The 22692-nt window shown below is 37.5% G+C and overlaps 1 protein-coding gene across 16 annotated transcripts in view; it reads right to left on the reverse strand.

The window, feature by feature from the left end:
* Window positions 1–22692, reverse strand: part of PPFIA2 (PTPRF interacting protein alpha 2) — a 497227-nt gene that overhangs the window by 26737 nt on the left and 447798 nt on the right. For all 16 annotated transcript variants that reach the window (XM_059186425.1, XM_059186440.1, XM_059186429.1 and 13 more), the window contains 2 exons: window positions 6678–6759; window positions 2770–2970 (listed from right to left, as the gene is read on the reverse strand). In XM_059186425.1, coding sequence (XP_059042408.1) covers window positions 2770–2970; window positions 6678–6759 — 283 coding nt within the window. The remainder of the gene's footprint in view (window positions 1–2769; window positions 2971–6677; window positions 6760–22692) is intronic.

Below are 22692 nucleotides of genomic sequence, written 5' to 3' on the forward strand. Positions count from 1 at the left end.
TTAAAACAAATAGATACAGGGGCGCCTGGGTGGCTCAGTGGGTTAAGCCGCTGCCTTCGGCTCTGGTCATGATCTCTGGGATCGAGTCCCGCATCGGGCTCTCTGCTCAGTGGGGAGCCTGTTTCCCTCTCTCTCTCTCTGCCTGCCTTTCCATCTGCTTGATTTCTCTCTGTCAAATAAATAAATAAAATCTAAAAAAAAAAAAAAAAAACCAAATAGATACAACTTATTTTTTATGTAACTTGTATCAATATTTGGTAAAGGGTATATATCCTCTCTGAATAAAGAATTTTTACACATTAGTAAAAAGAGGAATATTCCTGTATCCTTTAGAAAAATGGAAAAAATTACCAATAGGTAATTCATTTAAATACTAAACCAATATGCATATGAAAAAGTGTTAACTTATATATAAAAGGGCTTTTGATCTAAACAAATCTTACAAATAAAAGATACAGTTTGTGTGTAAAAAAATAAAAAAAATAAAAATAAAAATATAAATTTAAGCAAGGTAACAATATTAACAAAATGATGAGGAAAGGTTACACAATACAGTCTGGCCATTAAGATTCAAAGTAATAAGCCTATAAATGCCCTATACATATATGTTGCTATGGAAACAGTTTATGCAACAGTATAACTATGTATGTATCCACTATGGTATTGTGAATACAATGAAAATTGTTAAATAAGCAAAATGTCCAATATTAGGGATTTGGTTAAATACATTATGGTATTTCCATGAAGGAATTATGCAGCAATTAAACATGATACTATAACTGTATATTAATAATATGAGGAAAATGTTCATGCTATACTAAGTTTAAAAAATACACAAAATAATAAATGATGCAAAATAATTTATCTTTATAAAAAGATAAAGGAGACAGACTGAAAAGGTGTCTTATCCAAAAGGTAATATTAAAATTAATAATTTTTAATAATTAATAATAGATTAACTTTGAACTGTTAATTCCTTTTTTATTCATTAATTTATTTCTTTTATTTTTTATTAATTACTTTTATTAACATATACTGTATTATTTGCCCTAGGGGTACAGGTCTGTGAGTTGTCAGGCTTACATACTTCACAGCACTCATCATATCACGAACCCTTCCCAATGTCCATAACCCAAATATCCTCTCCACCACCACCCCCAGCAACCCTCAGACCGTTTTGTGAGATTCAGAGTGTCTTATGGTTTTTCTCTCTCCCGACCCATCTTGTTTCTGTTAAATTTTTTTTGAAGCCTTATTCAACCAGAAATGGTTTCCCCTTCTTTGGAACTTCACAACTCTTTGCTTCTGCCTAACATTAAGAAATTAAACTATCTCATCTACTAGTGTTGAGCAAGTCTTACTTTCCTTACACAGTTGTCATCACTGAAGTCAAGGCCATACAGATTTCATAGCCTCTGTAACAGCTTATAGAGTGACTTGTACAATCACCATTCTTAAGATGAATGTTTATTGATTATTCTCTACAATTTGCCTGGCAGTGAATTAAGGCCTGGGGACCACGGAAAACTGATAATATTCTTGATTGGCTAGAATGGAGGATAAATTAAGAGAAATTTTTAATTAGTTTTTATAAGTATATGGAGTGGTAATGAGGAAGGGAAGTAAACCAGATCTGAATTTGGTTTACAACATCTATTTTAATGGCCTACTCAGCTTTTATGTCAAACATATTCTGTATTATTTCTTAGCTTAAGTAATACGTCAGCTATAGTATGCAACATTATAGACATTTAAAAATAATGTTATACATAAGGTTTGTTAAATTATATCTTTTTTATACACCTTACTTAGAAAGAAGTTAAAATGGAATTACACAAGAAAGATAAAACCTTTTTCAATTTGACCTGGTATTTCTGGCATTAGAATCTGGTATACTGGGAAGGAATGTAAAGACAGATACAATAAGCATGAAGCCAATTCTTTCAGACTGTTGAAGGTCACAGAGAAAAAGCTATACTCAAGTTTAGTTTTCTGTCTGAAAACTGCAATAAAGTAATACCACTTTTCTATCTTTTATCCACATCTCAAATTTACCTCATTCTTCCATAGTTTGTTATTCTGCAATAAGACATGGGGCCAGAGAAGTTCAGTTAACATCAGAAATCATATGCTTTACCAGCAAAAGGTACTATATAATTCAGCAACGGACTAAAGAAAGAATGAATATTATTTGGAGTCGTTCTGAGTACATGAGTTTGTCATCTGGCAGGCATTTTCTTTTAGACATTTTGTTCTTTTCTAGCATTAGGGTAGGGACAAGATTATGAGAAGAATAGGGATTTACACAGGAGAAACAAAGAGAATTTGAAGAAAGGTCTTCCACTTGGTATTTATAAAATACCAAATATCTGCATAGTTGCATAATTATGAAAACTGTGTAAGAAGAAGTGAGTTCGGCATTGCATCTTCAGAAAGCACTAATGCCAACATCTCATCTCCTGTTTTAAAGAGAGCATCTTAAAAAAGAATGAACTTGGGATCCAGTTGCCTGGGAGAAAAACCCAGAATTCAGTTAGAAACTAGCTCAAACATCTATCTTGGTCGCAGCCTTCCAGTCTGATCAGAATCACAGCTCCTCACTTGGAAACCTATTAAAAGTAGCAGCAAGGTTAATGAAGAGCAAGCTAACTCTCTCCAGAATAATTCATGCTGACATTGAAATGTATGCTGCCACAGTTGGGCTCTGTGGACTTACAATGGCTGCTTTTTGCCCAGCGTTGGGAGAGGGAGGGGCAGAAACTGACTCACAGTTCGGGATGTCGGAGGAGCTGAAGGACTTGTTAGGGAAACCATCTCTTGGATTGCTAGTCGCAGCTTTAAGCGATGCAGGGGATTGCTGATACCGATTTCTCTCTGGATCTCAGTGTCTGATAAAGCAGACATGATGGCACCACTTTTCACGTTGGCTCGGCAGGCTGCAACGTACCAAGCAGGCATTCCCAACCAGAGCTGTTGGATAGGGAAATAAATACACACACAGATTATACTGACAGTTAATAGTGTCTCTTATGTGCTAGGCACTGTTCTAAGTACCTTACACATATGAACTCTTTTACTGCCCAACCCCACAAAATAGAAGCTATTATTACTTTCCCCAGATGACATAGAGGCATAAAGGCATTAAGCAATTTATTACAAAATATCAGCTAGGCTGTGATGGAAATAAAGATTTGACATTGAATCTCTACGGTGTGCAATCTAACAACTAATTTATATTATTAGGTTGAACATAATAGCTGCACATCACCAAATCCATCCCTGCCGCCTTGGATTTAAGGACAAGAACAGCTACAAGCTGCATTTGGTAAAGGCTCTCTCAACTTTTTTAACGCATGAATTCAATTTATCAATCTCCTTTGGAATTCTGAGGGCAAAGGAGTTCTGGTGCAGAAAGAGACAGCTTTACCACCTCCAGTCATGTGATTTTGATGCAAGCATGTACTGTAGTTAAGCCCCATTTCTCACATACCTACCTAGAGCATGCGATAGTTGTGTGAATTTAAGTTGATGTTCTGCATGAACAAAGTTTTGGAGGATAAAATGACGTGCTAAAGGAGGAGACTAAAGTTATAAGCATCTGGAAAACTTTAAATAAAGAAAGTAAGAAAATGAATAATGCATTAGAAATTAGGGATTCCAATTTTTCAACTTTGCTATGATGCTCTAGAAAGACAACGGAATCAGTGCACAGTGTCTGCACACATCTTAAGTGATGAGTGAACGCCAACTCACATGGGTCGTGGTGTAGCATTTGAATTAAACACATTTGAAAAAGGAATACTCTCTCCAATTTCCCTTCCTCCCATCATGAGCTGTGAATAAGAAGCGGGGCACATGCAAGTGAGCAGTTTAAATCTTGGTCTTTAAACATCCAAAACAGTGATTTTTTTTTTTTTTGCACTATTTTATTTGTTGATATGAACAGACTTAGCAAACGGAGAGAGAACATGAGTGAGAATAGTGAGAGTAAGAGAAAGAAGAAAAGCTATAAATCAGCAAAAGTCAATGCCTAAATCTCTGGACCAGAAGGCTAGGCTCTAATTGCTTCTGTGGCACTGGTGAACTTCTCTAAACCTTGGCCTTATGTTCTTCATTTGTAAAACAGAGATTCAGCTCTATTACTTCTAGCTGTGGTAAGGCAGCTTCTAAGCTGAGTCCCAGGGAGTTCCTCTTTATATTTCTGCTTTTGTGTAATCCTCTGCCTTTGAGTTTGGACTGAAATCAGTATCTTATTTCTCACGAAGAGACTACTGTGAAAGTGATGGGATGCCACTTTCCAGATTAGATTACAAAATGAGGGTAGCTTCATTCCTGCCTCATTCTCTCCCTCCCTCCTCTCAGTGCCCTCTAGCTCTGGCAGAATTCGGCTGTCATGTTGTGCACAGCCCTGTGGAGATACCCACGGGGTGGCGGGGAGATGATGTTTCCGACCAGTCACTGGCAAGGAACTGAATTACAACTGTGAAAACCACAGTCAACTTGGAAGTGGATTCTCTCCACATCAAGCCTTGAGATGCCTGCTAATCTGGCTGACCCCTTGGTTGCAGCCTCGTGAGAGACCTTGATTAAAAACCCAAGCTAAGTCATGTCTAGATTCCTGACCCACAGAAGCCATGAAGAAAAGAAATGTTACATTTGGGGATATTTTGCTACATGGTAATAGATAACTAACCTAGATATCCTTTTATTTAAAAAAATTATGTCGTATGAGGACACTACTTGTCTCTATAGGGGAGACAAACAAACCAAAAGCCAAATCTTTGAGTCAGTGTGGCCTGGACTGTGACTTAAGATAAAAGACAAGACAGAGGGGAACCTAAATATAGCACATGACTGAAAAGGTCATACTATCTTCTAACAGGTGAGGTACAAGGTTTTGACCTCACCTTGACAGACACCATTAGATATGATGGAAAATGGGAGGTGACTTCTTAGTTCACAGACTCAAGTTGTTCAAAATAAATAAACATCTGAATATACCTTCACTGAACCCTAATGGTTTTTCACCCCTCCCCTTTTTAAAGATATTTAGACTTCTATACTGAATAATATTACCCAAAGGACTGCCCATCCATTGTTTTCAGTATCATCCCTAATTAGACTTTCAAAAAGTTTCTGGTGTGGATAAATGGTGTGTGAAGCATCAGACTTAAGTTTGCACATCATTCCTACCAGGCTGTGCACGCGTGGAGGCGCTAAAGGAGGTGAAACTTAAGGGCTCTCCATCACTGGCTCATCCCTCTCATTCATCTTGTTTGTTCCATTTTGTAATTTGAGTCACTTTAGGAAGCACATTACGAGCAATTTCTGTGTGCTCAGGATAGGTTTAATTAGCACAAAACCTCACCGCTTGTCATTTCCTAGCTCCTTAATGTTGGTAAGGCTTTTTTCATTTTTATCGAAGGGTTTGTTCATCACTTGCCAATGTAGCAGCTAACCCTCTGTCAAAGTGTGGCTCATTTTAATGGAGTGACACTGAACAAAAAAACTGCTATCAATTTTGAAGTGTGCTTTCTTAAGCATGTTGATTTATAATTGATTTTTAAAGTATCGTAATTTTAAAAGCACATTTGGAAGCAGCAGCTCTGAAAAATCCCTTGACATGAGAGAATAAAATAAAGCAAGACACAGGCTTCTTTCACTCAGTCCGAGAAAAAATGCAAAGTATGTCTTAATCTATATAAGACTAGTTTTTAAACTAAACTGGGTTTTAATTTTTCCTCATTGATTAATTTGTTAGCTTTGGATATGATAGGATAATGAAAGTCAGGGATTTTATCATCTCTAACCACTTAAAACACTTACAACAATGGGTTCCTGGAGCCTCTGCCAGGCAAGAAAAGCCCATTTTCTTCTTTGCCCTGATCCTGGCATCTCTTGGCACCTGTCAGCAGCCCACATTAGAGAACTGAATGGAAAAGGCTGTGAACACTACTACTATGTAGTATGAAGGGGTCTTTTGTGGTCAAATGTGTGTTTCCTTCATTGTCCCAGTCTGCTTCTGCTGCCCCCCACTCTGCTCAGGTGTTGTTTTTATTTTTCCCAGCCCCAGTGTTCTGTAGAAAGTGCTGAATGTAGATCTTGTTTTATTGTAACACTCACTTTAGACCCAGAGGGGAACAAGGGGACATATTATTCTCTTGCTTTATTCCAAACAGCTAAACCTAGCTGGCCTCTAGGCTTTGGAGAATTAGGTTCTGGAATTAATTTACAAGCAAAGGAATGGTTGGTTCTCCACACAATCAGGTGACAGTGATCTCTTGGGTAACACAAAAGTGTTGTATACAAAGATGGTTCTTCTCTGTAACCTGTGGATGAGGAAGAACTCTGGACTGATGGATGGGGACAGATGTTTTCTTACAACAACAGATACGTGGCTTAATAGCTGTCTTTTCTTTCTCTGGACATGAAGATGGTGAGATTTAGAGAAACTTCTTTTTATCACACGGGGCTTCCTTCTGCCCCAATCACAGGAATGTTTCAGAGTTAAGATCAAAATAATGCCCACAACTTCCTGGATAAAGCAAATAGCTCTTTTATAAGCTACTCCAGGCTCCTAGAAAGCTGTGACTTCTAGAACCCATCCTTACCTGTATCGAGAAAAAGTATCAAACTGAAAAGATGAATTTAAGAGCTTTCTGGTTTCATTCTCTTACCTCAAGCCATGCAACCACTGTGGGCCCATCCCACTGAGCAAAAGGTAATCCCTTCCTCCGAGCTTCTTCCAGAAGTTCATGCCTGAAGTACACAGCAAAGATTATTAATTAGGTAGCATGGAAAAAGACAGTAGCGATTATGTTTAATGACAGTATTTTTTAAAAACCAATAATCTTTTACACGCTTTTTCTGAGATTATGCAGAATAACAGAATTCTTCCTTCCTTTTAGTAATACATGGAAATCACCAAATGATATTATGAGTGAAACACTGACATCTAAAAATAATTTCTTCCAACATTTATTCCCAATATTCAAACATTAAGTTGTTAATGGACTGAGAAGCTGAATTCTTTTATCAGCAAATAGCTTATCTCTTTAACAAGAAAATGGCCCATATATGTATATTCAAGCATACATCATGGGATCTAAATGAGGCTTCTTCCATCTGTCTTGCTCACTTCTCTTTACAACTTCAATGATAGAGAAAATGTCTGTATAGAGGCAGTAGGTAAATTTGGTTGTTTAGTCCCATTCAAGACATGTGCTTCATTTTAGTATGCTCTTCAGGTCCAGGTAGCTATATTCAGAGTTTTTTGTTTGTTTGTTTTTTAATCTCGACTATGAAATTACCTCTCACTTAAAGAGAACTCAGAGGGAAATTAACTTCTATCACGAGAAAGCAATGTAAGGTGTGAAATTCAATACTACATTCCTTTTCATTTATAATCACTCCTGTTTTTAATGAAAGTGAAACACCCCAATGACAACAAATGGTTGCTTCTGATAGCAAAATGTTGTAAAGAGCCTTGACAAATGCATTATTAATCACTGTCTCTACTACTGAGCCTTATAACGGACATCCATTTGCAAAACCAATTTGAGTCGTTCATTATTGAAATAGCAAATGTGTGCTGAAACTCAAACTGATATTTACCTGACCAGGACTACAAATGATAAAAGTGTAGTGTATAATTTGCTCTTTTGAATGTGTGTCTTTCATGCTTAGGAATCCATCAATAATATCATATATGAACTCCAAAATGAAGCATTTGATTACTTCCTACCATCAAACAAACAATTGCTTATTAAAATATGTTAAGATACAGTTGACTCTTGGACAACATGGGGTGAGGGGCACCAACCCCCTGCACAGTAAAAAATCTGCATTGCACTTTTGACTCTCCAAAAACTTAACTGTTAATAGCCTACTGTTGACTGGATGCCTTACTGATAACATAAAACAGTGAAATAACACATATTATGAATGTTATATATATTTTATACTGTATTCTTATGGTAAACATAGAGAAAAATGTTATTAAGAAAATCATAGGGAAGAGGAAATACATTGTAATTCTGCAGTGTATTTATCAACAAAAATTCTCAGATAAGTGGGCCTGAGCAGTTCAAACCCATGGTGTTCAAGGTCAACTGTACATAAGTGAAAATGCTTTTCAGTGAGAACTCTCCCTATTTGCAGCAGATGCTGCCAACACACGTTCAGTGTGAAAAAAGAAACAAAGAGACAAAACAAAAACTGAAGTTATAGCAGCTGAAGAGACATATACATCAACTGCTGTTTCATTTGTGGGAATAGCAAGGAAAACATGGGTAAGTTCTACGTGTAAGTCATTCAGCACCTGTGACAGGGAAGAGTGACCAGTGCCCTGAATCCAAGGTGAACACTATAGAGGGGCTTCCGCACCTGGACTGCTGTACCATCCCCCATTCCTTCGGGTTCCCAACATTCCTTCACTGAAAAACAGATTCAACTAGTCTCACTCTTCCTGGTATTGAGAGAAAGGGGCTGAAGGGTCAACCAACCAACCACAAGGTACTCCTGGTAATAAGCACCTGCTGTGAGCACAGACCCGTGCTCAATGTGAGGAAAAACAGGCATAGCCCTAGTTTTTCACAAGATCCTTGGTTAGATAGAAAAAGCAAACCCATGAACTGTCCAAAACCACAACATGGTACACAAACGTATGGTAAGACTTGGTGATGCACGTTCTGAGTGGGAGGATTTTGGAAAATGGGTCACTGGCAATGGTGAAGGCATCGTGGCAACCACGCTGGCTGTGAAGGGCATGTGGAAAGGCATTCGAAGCAGGATAAGCAGTAAGGGTAGAAGGTCAGAGGAAGGACTCAGCATGGAATGTGTGCAAGCCAATGGAAAACAGGCCTCCATGGAGCTGACGAGCCTCATTCAAAGTTGTATATTATACCCAAGGGGGCAAGAAACACTTCCTGTGATGTCGCAGCTGAGTGGCAGGAAACGGGAAGAAACAAACATACATTTACAGCTGTTTTTTGCTACATTTAGTAAAAAGGCAAGTGAATATGCACTTGGCACCTAGGAAGCAAATGACATTGTCACAGGTGAATTTCAGGAGTTCTTCAGAAGCCATTTTTAATAGCTAGACTTTAACTGTGAAACTTCTGACTAGTTCTCTAAAAATATTACACCACACGAGCCAGAGAGAACCTGTTCAAACTTGAGTCAGATACTGTAACTTCTCTGCTCACAACCCCTCAATCATTCGCTGTCTGGCTGAGAATAAAAGGCAAAGCAACAGTTAGGATCCACTCTCCTACCTACTCTTCGGCTCTCTGATTCAGCTGCTGCCTCACACAGCGACACTGCCTCCTCTCTGTTCCCTGGAAAACAGCTCAGGCCTCTTTCAGCCTCAAGACCCTTGTGCCACTATTCTCTCTGTACGGAATGCCTGTGCCTTTTATCTCCACATGGCTCACTCCCTCTCCTATGTTTAATATTTACTCAAATGTCACCTTCTCTGAGTGTCTCCCCCACTTCTCTCCTTCCACCACCATACATTCCTTACCCCTGTTCCTTATTTCTCTCCACGGCAGTTATCTTCAAACACAGAGTATCATTTACACCTCAGTCTATTATATCCCAATCAAATATAAGCTCAAGGAGGATCGATGTATTCACATATTCTGTTTAGAGATAATTAGAAGCATCTAGAACAAGGTCAGGCACAGACAAGGCACTCAATAAATAGCTGTGAATGTTGAACTCGTCTGCCAGTGTTAGCAGTTAGGTGCTCCTTGTTAGAGTAAATTGAGCGCCATAATGTATATATATTTTTTGTAGTCCAAATACCGTTTTCTACTTGGGATTACAATGCCATTCAAAGTTTCATTAAAAAAAAAAAAAATCCTTAAATTCTGTTTCCTCTTGATCCAGTTTTTCAGAGTAACTCTCATTCTAGCTGATCCTGAGTCTGATCTGGCTGGGGATCCCTGACAGCAGGCTGGTTAAGACTAAGTTCCAATGTGCTCAGATACTTCTATTTTCTGTCATCACGGAAATTTAATCACAGGATTGTTTGTGAAATCCTTGGGCAATCTGGCCCTTAAAAGAGGTTTTTGTTTTGCTTGTTTTGCTTTGTTTGTTTTGCTAAAATCACAAGCTCTTGTAACCATAATATCTTTAGTAAGAATATGCCAAAATAATAAGAAAAGGGAGCTCTAGTCCACTGGATTCTGTCCTTTGGTCCCCGGCTGGCAGGGCTGGAGCCCATGTAAAGGCACTTGAGTTGAAAACAGCTGCCAGATTCTGGGCGGCAGGCTGGGTTTTGTAGCAGAACTGAGGGCTACATGACTTTAACTTCAGATGCGCTTTCTCTTAATCTGAGGGCAGAATCAACTGTGTAAAGGAATGCACTGAAATTCTCAAAGTAGTATTACATTTAATTCTTCTCAATCTTAAAAAACACTGCACCATGCAGAATTTACAAGAGACATATATCTGGATGTGTATGGCATGAGAAAGTAGTAACATTAAAAAAAAAATACAGGGATGCTTGGGTGGCTCAGTGGGTTAAGCCTCTGCCTTCAGCTCAGGTCATGATCTCAGGGTCCTGGGATCGAGTCCCGCAACGGGCTCTCTGCTCAGCGGGGAGCCTGCTTCCCTTTCTCTCTCTCTCTCTCTCTGCCTGCCTCTCTGCCTACTTGTGATCTCTCTCTCTGTGAAATAAAATCTTAAAAAAAAAAATGCAGGCAAACTATAATAATTGGAAATCACACTTTGATACATGATGATTTTCTAACAGATTATTAAGGGTAAACATTAATTGTAGGGGGGCATGCTTCTGCTCATGAGATATTTTGGGCCCACAGACAGAGAAATAGTAACATTAACTTTTTAAGAAATACTAAATAAAAAACTGATTTGCCACGAATAGGCATTTTGAATATACTGGTGTTCTCTGCTGGACCAGTCCATGTGTGGAAAGATATGCATATTTTCTGTACTTCAGATTCAGCCTTTTCAAAGGTCAAGGGCAGTTCTTCCAGAGCAAGGCTATGATTCTAGTATATGTGTGACTCTGGAAATTGCTGCAGACCAGAAGAAATATTTTTGTTTTTCTTACTCTTTTTTTCTTCCCCCAGACAATGTAATATTCAACCATCTTTCCCCAAAGGATAATTTATATATCACTATTGTTATCAGTTTGCATTTTTGTTTTAAGATGTAGACTAGCTTTTAGAGGAAACCAGTAACATTTCCTTTTAGAAAATCTATCTGGCTCAGGGCTGTCATCACCTGCGTGAAAACTCAAAGTAATGCACTAATTGTACTGAATAAGAGAAACTTTTGAATTGTTGAGTATTTTTAAGAAACACAGTCTCATCTAAATAAAGAATGCCATTAGATTCCCCCAAAGGCGTCAGACTCTCTTGAAATAGGTGTCAATGAGTTACTGTGACTGGAAAGTGACACCTTAGGAGGCCCAACAGGTAAGAAACACTTGGGTGTGCGAGTCATTTGCATGCCCATATATCACTCTACGGAGGGGAGCCTGTGCATGCTAGGCCTGATCTGAGGACAGGACCAAAGTGTGGGTACCCTAGGCATAACCAGCCCCAAGGATTTCTGGATAAACGACTGAGTGTCTAACAAACGTACATGAATCAAGGGCATTTGCTGAGTTTGTAATTTCTCACTCCTAATCCACATGAATTTAAGCAAGTATGACTTTGCCTCCGTGACTCAATCCAAACGGAAATGTCTGGCTTCTCCTGTTTTTGGTTTTACGTCTCTCTTCAGTTATTGCAGTTTTGACGTAACGGGAGGAGAATGTCTGCGTATTTGCAAGTTGTGTTTCTATCACACTCAACAATGTCCTCATGCCTCCTTGCCTTGTCTCCCTACTCACTTTGTCTTGATTTTCAAGACATACAGAAATACTTCTCTGAAGCCACCCTTTCCTCGCCCCTGAGTCAATATTTACTACTTCTTTTTATAAGTGCCCTAGAATACTAAGCGTTCCTACCCAGAGTATCTTTAACATTTTATCGACTCATTGATTAAGTCAGTTTTATTCTTTGCTGGCACGTAGTAGGTTTATAAAAAAAAATCAGGTGACTGGCTACCTAACAAATTTGATTAATCCTGGAGCATGCAAAGTTCCCTGTCCTCACATCCTCATAAGGGAACACAACTCGCAACTTGTACATCAACAAGTTCAAGAAAGTGTTAAACTCTGAGAAATAAAGTTCATTAATTACTTGAAAAAGTCACAGACCACGGCCAGTAAAGTCTCCTTTCTTATATTCTTCCCAGCGTGGATGGTTCATCACTGTCAATGAAGGGAAACCTTATTCTCAGACCACTTAGCCTATGATGCTATTTTAGGATTGCCAGTTTGTGGTATGACTGTGTGAAGAGCACGCAGTGCCCTTTCCTCTGTCACTCAGGAGAGCCTGTGCCAGTCACCTTCCAGTTAATGCCTGCCCGTTTCCCCTTCATGTTTTCTATTTCATCTTTCTTTACTTTCTATTCTTGTTGCCACCTTCTTTTTCTCCTCAACCCTTTAATGGGCCCTATCTTGAGTTTTCTAATCCTTCTAATACAGTGGCATTAAAAAAGAAACAAAACAAAACAAAACAAAAACCCCTGCTGTGCTAGCAGAAGAGGTAAGAGAGTGGCCTCTAAAGTCTGATTGCTTCGGCTTGATTCTTGGTGCGACCTTTTCTTAGCTGTGCATCCACAGACAAGTCACTTTACTTCTCTGTGCCTCAGTTTTCTCAACTGCAAAATAAAGCTGATAATAGTACCTACCTCAGGGGGTTGCAGTGCAAGTGACCTGAGAAAATACATGTAATGTGATTACAGCAGGGCCTCACACAAAGGACGCAGCTAATGAATGTGAGCTGTTACTTTTGTCATAGCACTGCCCTCTGAATGCTCCAATGGTTCCTTCATTCTAAAGTAGAATCCTCAACCTGAACTACAAATACTAAATAGGTTTAGTCTTGATTTCCCTTTCTAATCCTCTTCACTTACTTCTAACCAGAACTGAGAACTTACTTTTGCAAATAATTTGTGCATTACTAATTCTATCATTATGAGTACCATTTTCCAGAGCTGAGCAGTTCTTTCCTTTCAGCCATCAGAACCTTACTGTTTGCCTAACTCATGACCCTTCCTTTCATTTTCGTGATAATTCCATTCCAAAAGGACTCTTTATCCTTCAGAACTGGAAATTTACAGTGTCAAAAATCAGTCCTAGAGACTGTTGAGTAGTACCACACACATCCCATCTCCCACCCAAGACTCTACAGTCCTAGAGATGAGAGTTTGCTCTTCCACTGTCTCTTGTTTTTCTTTCCATGCTTTAGCCAAGACGATCTTTTGAATGGTTGTCATATTGTAATCCACAGAACTCTCGATGTTGACAACCACCTGGGGTCCTTGATTACAGTATGAATTCTAATTATTAAAAATGAGTAAGAACTTTGTTTAGCAGTTAACTATATTAGCTGTTCAGAAAGAGAAAAAATGTACTCTCTGATATTAAATAAGATATTTTGCAAATTGACTGACTACTACCCAGGTTTTTGTTCAAATTCTCATCATTTGTGGATCATGGCAATGGACTCCCAGAGTCTCTCTGTCTCTTGTTTTGTACCTACCTCCTTCCCAGCCTTTTTCCAACTCCTAGTGAGACCCTCCTAAACACAAACGTTTTGTTAAGACTTGCCTACTTAAAAACCTCCCCACTGTCCTAAAAATAAAGGTCAAATATCTTAGCATGATGGAAAAAAACGCTTAGTCATCTGGTTCTCTCTGCAGACTCCTGCACTCAGTCACTGCCGAAACACTACCATTCCCCCAATACCTCACTTGATTTGACCCTCCATGACGCCTTTTTCTTCTGACTGAAACGCCCTCTCTGCATCAGAATTGTGGCCAACTCAGACTCATCCTTCAGACACAGCTAATGCTTCCTCCCTCCTGTGACGATTCCAAGACCTCTCCCAGGCAGAATTAGATTTCTCTTCTATACAAATGTTGTCACTTGTGTCTACTCCAGTTTCTGCATGTCTTACACCTCTCATTTATAATGTACCATGAAAGAGACTTATCTAACGGGCTCACTTGTCTCACCTAAACCACTTCTGTTCTTCAGAAACACAGCATCATGTTTGAAAGAACAGAAGTTCTGGATATAGACAAATTAGGGTCTGGATCCCAGGCAACAATAGCTAACATTCATTTATCACATATTTTGTGTGAAGCCCTGTCCTAAGTGCTTTCTTTACATGTATACTTTCTCTAATTTTCACAATGATAAGATACATATTGATACTCATTTGCAGACAAGGACATTGAAAAGCTAAAGTCACTTGGAGCACAGAACCAGTGGGTGGCGGAGCCAGAACTAGAGCCCCCAAAAGTTGGCCACAGATTTAAGTTTCTTAACCCCCATATGATCCTTCAGTTAATTAACCTTTGAATTTTTCATAACTGAGAAAGGAGGGTCAATGGACTGTAGGAATTTGGTTACATTAATACCAGTAGCATCTACTTAATTGTTAGTATTAAACAAAATAATGGTCTCCCACTTTTCTTGTAGTTTGCTTATATTCCTAAGTGGTATGTATTTATTTGGCCTCCTGGCTAATATGTATGGTCTTTTCCCCTTACTATCAGGTTGTGCACCTCTGTCAGAAGAAGGAGGTTGGTCTCATTTATCTAATTGGGAAGGAAAAGCTGAATTTCTTGTAACTTGTTTCAGTTCAACCGATTTTGTGTAATTGTAATACAAAGTAATGCTCTGAAAAATTTATCTTAAGGGCTTACTTATTTACTGTAGCACATGACAAGTAATTAGTTATTGATATAACGAGAAGAAATAAATATGTGGCTCAATAAGAACCAAGAATAAAATATAAGTCAACATAATTTGACAGCTGAATCTCTTATTAACAGTGTAGGCCAGAGAATAAATCTCCCTTACATCATGCTAGCAGTAAATATACTTACACTTCGCTTCACATTATTACTAATTGTTCCATTAAAATTGAATAGTCAGGAGGGTAAGTAGGAAATGATCTCCTCAAATTTCAAACAGACAACAGGCTATAACTCTATCTTTCAGAAATCTAGACTTGTTGATCAATTCTATGAAAAGCAACATTGCATATTTGAGAAACTATTTGAAATTCTGGTCAGCAAATATGAACAAAATGTGATGCCACCCACGTTTTTTCTAACATGTGCAAGCTGAAAATGTATATCTTAACTCACATAATTATTCTAAACAGAAATGTCAAATTCCCAATCAGCTGCTTCAGAACACTGATTGCCTAAATACACATATTTAGTTCCATAAAATTAAGAGTTTTGAGTTCAACATTAACACGGTTGACTTGGTTTTAAAAGCACAGCATACTGTGATTTTGTGTGTGTGTGCAAGTGAATGTGTGTTTGTATATCGTATTACGGCACATTTTCACATGAAGTGCATATAAAAGACCATTACACATCTAAGTCGCATTCTATTTATGTTCTAAGAACACATGCTAGGTTGTTTGGAACTGAAATAGTTTGACTACATTAAAACCAAAGCTTATTCATACTGAAACTTTTTTTTTTTCTTCAAGCTGCTCTGAAATGGAGAGCTTAGTCTCAGAAATTTATTTGTGAATTTGAATTGGGATTTACATAATTTCTCTCCTCGCTTTATTTTGAATTTAATCAGTTTCAAAACCATTAAAAAGGTATAAACACACACACGCACACCCACACAAATGTGATGGAGCAATACAATCACTCACCCTGTTCTTGAAAACAAAGGGACTTGTAGGACTTTTTATTGGACAGTTTCACTTTTGAAAGACTCTATGGTCTGTTCTCCTTAGTCGCTTCCTGATAGTAAAGTGGGGACTTTTTGGAGGAACACTGGTCATTTTCAGGTGATTTGGATATCATTTAGACTAGATTACCTTCGTGCCTGATCTAATTTTCAGCCCTCCTTAACTCAAATTTTGAAGTTTCTAGTTTTTGTGCTCCTGGGGTTACACATATTTTCTCATGCTCTTAGGAGGTGCAGGAAGTTGACGGTAGTATCATAAATAAAGAGAATATGTCACTCACTCAAGGGTATGCAACCCATGGGATAGTTGGTGCTTAAATACTTATCTTCTGTTTCCTAATCTAATGAATGATCTTTCTACCTCAGATCTTCCATATTTTTCACTATATTTGTACTTTAACTTCCTAAGCTTTTTGTTAGAGATTCTACTAGAGAACTGATTTTGAGGCCCTAAAATGTTAAGTTCCAGGAGCATGTATAAGACTACAAGAATGTGAATTTTAGAACGAAGACAATTACATCAGCTTTTTAAAGTCCATAAATGACAATGCATCATGCATTTATTCTTTTTCAGAATTTCATTCAAAAAGTGATAGGGAAATGAAATTTTATTTATTTGGATTATTTTACTCATGAAATTTAAAAGTCATTATGAAACAGAAGACTGGTATTATATGACAACATGAAAACAATATTTTAAATCTAATGTCTAGAATATTCATTATTTTTAAAAAGTAAGGGCTTACAAGTCTGGCTAGCAAAGTTGAACAGTACCCTAAGCACAGCTCACCTTACATTTTTAAGAACACTCACTACAGCTTTCCTTAATATCATAAATTATCTTCACTGAAGTAAATTCTTCATTATTAAATAATTAGTAATAGTAAATATAGCTTAGAATTAGAGCAGAAAAGCATAACAAATATAAGCCATAGTAATGAACTAAGCAATATTACAAAGTACATGACCTTGTATTGGTATATAAAATATCTATATAGAAAATTAGGGTACTCTCCATAGCTTTCTGGATAATGACATCTCAATGGAGCCATTTTCTTTGCCAAATATGTGTGTGTGTGTGTGTGTGTGTGTGTCGCTTTTAATTTAAAAGCAATATCTCTCCCATACCAAAGTGTTTTTAAAAGCTCACCATGTTACCAATGCAAAAGTTTACACCAATGTAAATATTTTATAAATGTGTACATAACTTCTTTTGCTTTGAAACCCAATTTGTCTTAGGAATAGATATTAACATGTTTTAATTTTAGTTCAAAAAGCAGGACTGAGTAGTTTAGATTTTTAAAACTTTGAATATTAACCCGTAGTATAGGAAATATTGGAAAGAACACACACAAGCAAAGAAATCAACCAAAACTAAGGATTACTTTGGAATCTAGGCATGAAAGTCCTACTGGGGAGAATCCAGCATTTAACCCTCTTCATTTAAGCACAGTTCTAGTGATGAACACAAAGTCAGTGGGAAACGGAGGAGCACTAGGGAACACACAGGAGGACCCAATCATGCAGCACTGTCCAAAGTACTGAAGTGGCCTATGACTTAATCCTCACGGAGTGCCATACTAAGTCCTAGAGAATGACTCGAGAAGTAAGGAAATGACATCTGGAATGCCTTTGACATGTGCCTAATAGAAGTGAAGAAACAGAAGCGCTTGCAAGGCCACCATCATAAATTTGAGTGTGAACATTTCTCTGAACCAATGATTCCTTTATGGTGTAGAAATGAATACACTTCACAATTTTCATTTTAGGTCAGAGGCAGTGCAGCTTGTGTTACAACTGAAAAGAGAAATACTATAAGGATAAAAGAAAAAAAGGATGGTGCTGAAAATAAACATGTTCAGCAGCCGTTGTCATTCAACTTACCCAGATGTGCTTTTCATGAGATGGAGAAGGATGGATGGAAAAGAAAAGCACACAAATGTTAATGGATACATTTCAGTCCAAAGAAAGCCATGGAATAAAACAAGAGCATCATTTCAGATGTGCAAAAGCTCAGATATGAGAAAGACATGGTGTCTTTTTTGTTTGTTTGTTTTTTCACCATGACACACGTACTCACTGCGTCCAAAAGCATGATCAGGTTGAGGGCAGCTCTAATTGTTGACTAGTAAGTCTGTCTCTTGAAAATGAGCCACTCTGAAACATGCATGACCACATTTTTCCCAGCCTCTAGTATACCCCGGGAAGAAATTAGGCACTTTATTAAAGAATATTCTTTACCTCAGGCCACTCCTGGCTTGTTTTACAAACAGAAGCAATACTTACAAAACAGTGCTCAGATCCTCATATGGCCTTATGTGCTTATTGTTAGAGCTCAAGATAAAAGTATGATGGACCCCTGTAGAAGTGGGGACTTAAGAGAGTGCTAGGGTGAGGGTCAGAATATCTGGGTTCCAGTTCTCATACATGATTTGGTCAAAGTTACTAGTAAGTGCTGATTTTCAGTTTCTTCACCTTAATTTGAAGCAGGAAGAAATTTTACATTCTGGGTCCATAATTTTAATAGTCTCACACATGTCATGATAATTGTTATTTTTATAAGTATACATTTGCCAGTCTTCAGCACGTGAGAATACATAAAAGAATTTTATCACTCTTGTCCTCCTGCTACATTACTTCCTCTTCCGCTGTTTGAGCTGGCAAAATAAATGGTGTTGGTGCCAACTGAGTCTCTCAATAGGAATGTTTATTTGGACAGATGTTTATAAATGTTTCTCTGAGGAAAAAAGAAAGCTCAATTTGTTCACCAATATTACCATAAAACATCACAAAACAGCATTAGTTTAAATGTAGTTTTTGAGGTAGCCCTCTTGCTCCCTGGATATAGTAGTGGCACTGGGAAAATATGGAATTTAAATAATTCAACAAAAAGCAATGAGAATATTATTTTAAATTTTTCTATACAAGCATAAGAGACTAATTCTTCAAAAAAATAAAACTTACTACAACTCATAAAATATATTAAGTACAACAAAATATGAAGCAGAAATTCGTATCTCAGAAATTAGGCAACTTAGTTTCCATTTTTACTGTTCAATCATTATAAAGAAAAAGGCTGACGTGCAATGGAACACCCTGTACGTGCCTCATCTAAACGCATTCATTCAGAGAAACCAGGTATTGTTTTATTAGATAGGCCTTTGGGAGAATGCATATTCTTTGGCCTTAGCTCCGGCAGAGCTGTGGGAAGCTCTTCAAATTTTCACATGAACAAAAACCATAAATGTCCATACACATTGGCACCACCATGTTCTAAGAAGTTTAAGGCATCTTTTTTTACATCACACATGCAACAGAAAGAAAATTAAAACCAAAAAGAGATTGCTTCTAAGGGATTAAAATGGCTTTCCTGTCAACATACCTGTGAACTCTTTGATGAGCTCTTAAAAAAGGCAATTTCTGAGCTCTCCGGGAAAATTGCCAAAAGTATTTGGGGCCAGTTATTCCCATGGACAAAATAATCTTTCGCAGCCTACCAGCTATCTAGGAATTGCTCTTAAATAAAACAAGTTGATTAAATCTGCACACAGTGGACTATTAATAGCCCTTACATCTTCATTTGTCATTTTCAAAAACAGAAAACTTATACCAATAAAAATACCTTAAATATAAAATATAAGAGAAATTATGAAAATAAGCAGGAAACACAGACACAAAGGAGACACTCAAAAAAGACTCAAAAGAACTGTTTCAAGTTCTGATATATTTGTTACCAACTTTTGTAAGCTGTCCGATTTCTCTGAGTCTTTATGAACTTTCTTGTTCTCCATAGTCAAATAATTTAAAGCAATACTGAGCAGTCAGTCATCTCATTCGCTAATATTAAGTATTCCCGCTCACGACTTAAATGTTTTGCAAAGGACAAAAAGCTAGAGTCACAAGTGACTCTGACATATGTTGTGGGAATATACTACAAATTCATGTCAGAGAGAATATATATTTGCAGAGTTTTGTCATTTAGATAAAAGTGTTTACTTTTTCTTCTTTCTATATTCTTTCCTACAAGCAGTTATTTACAACAACACATAACCTCATTATTCTTTTTTCTCTTCACTCCAGATTGTCAAGGTTATGATAATAGCAAGACAGATTCTGTGAAAAATAAATGTTCTTCAGTTAAAGACCACTGTGAGTAACAGGCAAGTAACAAGTTTTAATTGACAGAGAAAAAGAACAGGTTTTAAGTTATCATTTAATGAATAAGATCAAAACCAATTATTGGCATGTTTTCCTTGGGAACATCAGCATACATCCGGACGCACGGAGACATTACCAGCTAACATATGTCATAGTCCAAAATGGGTACCTGAAACTTTTCAGCTGTCTCACTTTCATCTTCCAGATCTCTTATTGAATGAATGGACCTTTCCTGTTTATAAACAAGTCAACTTTGAATGTTAAAACTTCACATGATCAGTAAGTCACAACATGAGCTTCCTATGTGGAATGTGATTGTCTGTCACTTCTCAAGGTTCAAGCTGGTGACTTGGAAAAATTTTAAAATCAGTGATTAACACCGGATTGGGAAGTGAATGGGCAGTAACTGATGGGGAAATGTGCAATAAAGAGAAGATTTCTCTTAATAGGCGAAACTAGAGAATGCTTAAATGCTGATGGCCAAAACACAGAAGAGAGCAGAATCTGAAGGCATAAGAGCAAATAAGAAGTCAGCACAACATGACTGAGAAACTGCGAAGTGATAGGTTCGGGCAAGAAGAGAGTATCCTACTTTCATCTAATAAATCGGGAGAGGGACTAGTGTTAGTTTTTGGCAGCAAATAATTCAGGGTACCCTGCTGGTTTCTTTTTCTCTCCCTCTAAGGCAGACTGCAAGCTCATCTGCAGAAGATGCAGGTTTGAGGACAGTGGAGGTCTCTAACAAAAGTTGCAGAGAGTAGAAACAAGATTGGTAAGAGGAAAATATTGCAATTATTGGGCACTGCTGAGTTTCTAAATGAAGCTGGCTCAACTTCTTCTGCTATAATGTCCTCCAGCAGCACAGAGGTGTTCAAACACAGACATGAAGAAAATTCATTGGTGGCCGTGAGTATGACATTTGGATACAACCAAATGAAAGAGGTGCAAAAAAATTGGGCATTTTTGAGTGTGTTGAAATTATGCACATGGAGTCAAAGCTAAATAGGAAGCAAGAAGAGGACAGAAAGGGGCTAGTGTACTGGGGTAAAGATAAAATATATGTTCAGGCACATTTTCCGTTATCTTTATAATTAAAAGGAAATGATTAAGAAGTTTTCAGTAGGGATCATCATCACCCTACTTGGGAAAACTTTTCATTAATGTTAATATTGATTTCAAATAGCTAAAGTTTGACATTCTTTTTTTGAAGATCTTATTTATTTGTCAGAGAGAGAGAGAGAAAGGCACAAGCAGGCAGAGTGGCAGGCAGAGGCGGAGAGAGAAGCAGGCTCCCTGACAAGCAAGGAGCTGGATGCAGGACTCAATCCCAGGACCCTAGCATCATGACCTGAGCCAAAGGCAGCAGCTTAACCGACTCAGCCACCCAGATGTCCCTAAAGTTTGAGATTCAGGAGACTCTTTAAGAGAGGTTAAGAAATCTTTATTCTTCTAAGAATTCTGCTGTTCATTTGTCTCGTAAATTTAACCCAGTTAGGCCCATGGTTAAAGTTTTGATTATGTAAAATCTGAAACAAAAACATTTATTTTTGTATATACATGTGCAGAAAACAAACATATATTTTTTAGTGGAAATCTTTCGGTCTAGAACTATTTTTAAAATAAAACTCTAGCAGTGAGATATAGATAACCACTGCCCTTCTTAGGAACATGGAAACAAGGAAGACAAGCTCATTCGATGGCTGGCTAATTTTAAAAAACTGCGGGAAGAGACAGCATCTTCAAAGACCTTATGAAAACCCTATGCAGAGCCAATAAAAGATCCTATATATGCCGGAATAAATGGGGAGAAGTCTTTCCAGATTAAGATGCCAGCATTATATGTAAATGTACCTTAATTAGTCACTTTTTTCTATTAAAAAAGGAGGTTAATTATCCTTGCTGTTTGATACTGATTTTGTAAGTTTCATTGGAATAAACCACCTAAGATTGATTCAAGCACAGATTGAAATTTCTTACATAGCTTATCTATAAGCGATCATTACTATTCTTTTACCAAACTTTGATATATTATATATGGAGATTATATATATATATAATACAGCTATGTCTTATGCTTTGAAACTACCTTCCCCTTCCCAGTCTTAAAAAAAAAGAAAAAGGTGTTCGGTTTGAATGTATTTGTTGCTCGTGTTGAAAGACGGGGTAGGGTCAGATGAGAAACTAGTTATTCTCTATAAAAAATATGCTACCCTTTTTAGAGTATAAAGAGAGTGAGGAGTTCTTTTTTGACTCCCTATATAAAGCATCCAAAATTATATAGGATATTCAAGGTCCATCTGACAGACAGCCACATGCTTTTAATTGCAGCTTTACCCTGAGATCCCAAATAATTCAGAGGAAAGCTGAGCTCTGGAGGTCCAGCCTCTTGTATGGCCCAGGCCCTAGAAAGCTATGTTTCCTCACACGTGGAGGAAAAAAGCAGCTGCTACCTTGAAGGCTTTTTGAAAATTGAAAGAGATAATGCATGTGAGATGTGTAGAACACCACCTAGAATACTGTCACTGCCCCATATGCCTATGAGTTATTACATATATAATAGATAATGATTATCATTATTATACAAAGAATGAGGAGGAAAAGGGAACACAATATACACACACAGGGAGAGAGGAGTAATTATAAATAAGTAATAGATATTAAGTATATTAAGACCATAACATGCAAGATGGGAAGTAGAGAGAGAAAAAGCTGGTGAGATAAAC

This window comes from Mustela lutreola, chromosome 8 (assembly GCF_030435805.1).
Source record: "Mustela lutreola isolate mMusLut2 chromosome 8, mMusLut2.pri, whole genome shotgun sequence".
Classification (NCBI taxonomy): domain Eukaryota; kingdom Metazoa; phylum Chordata; class Mammalia; order Carnivora; family Mustelidae; genus Mustela; species Mustela lutreola.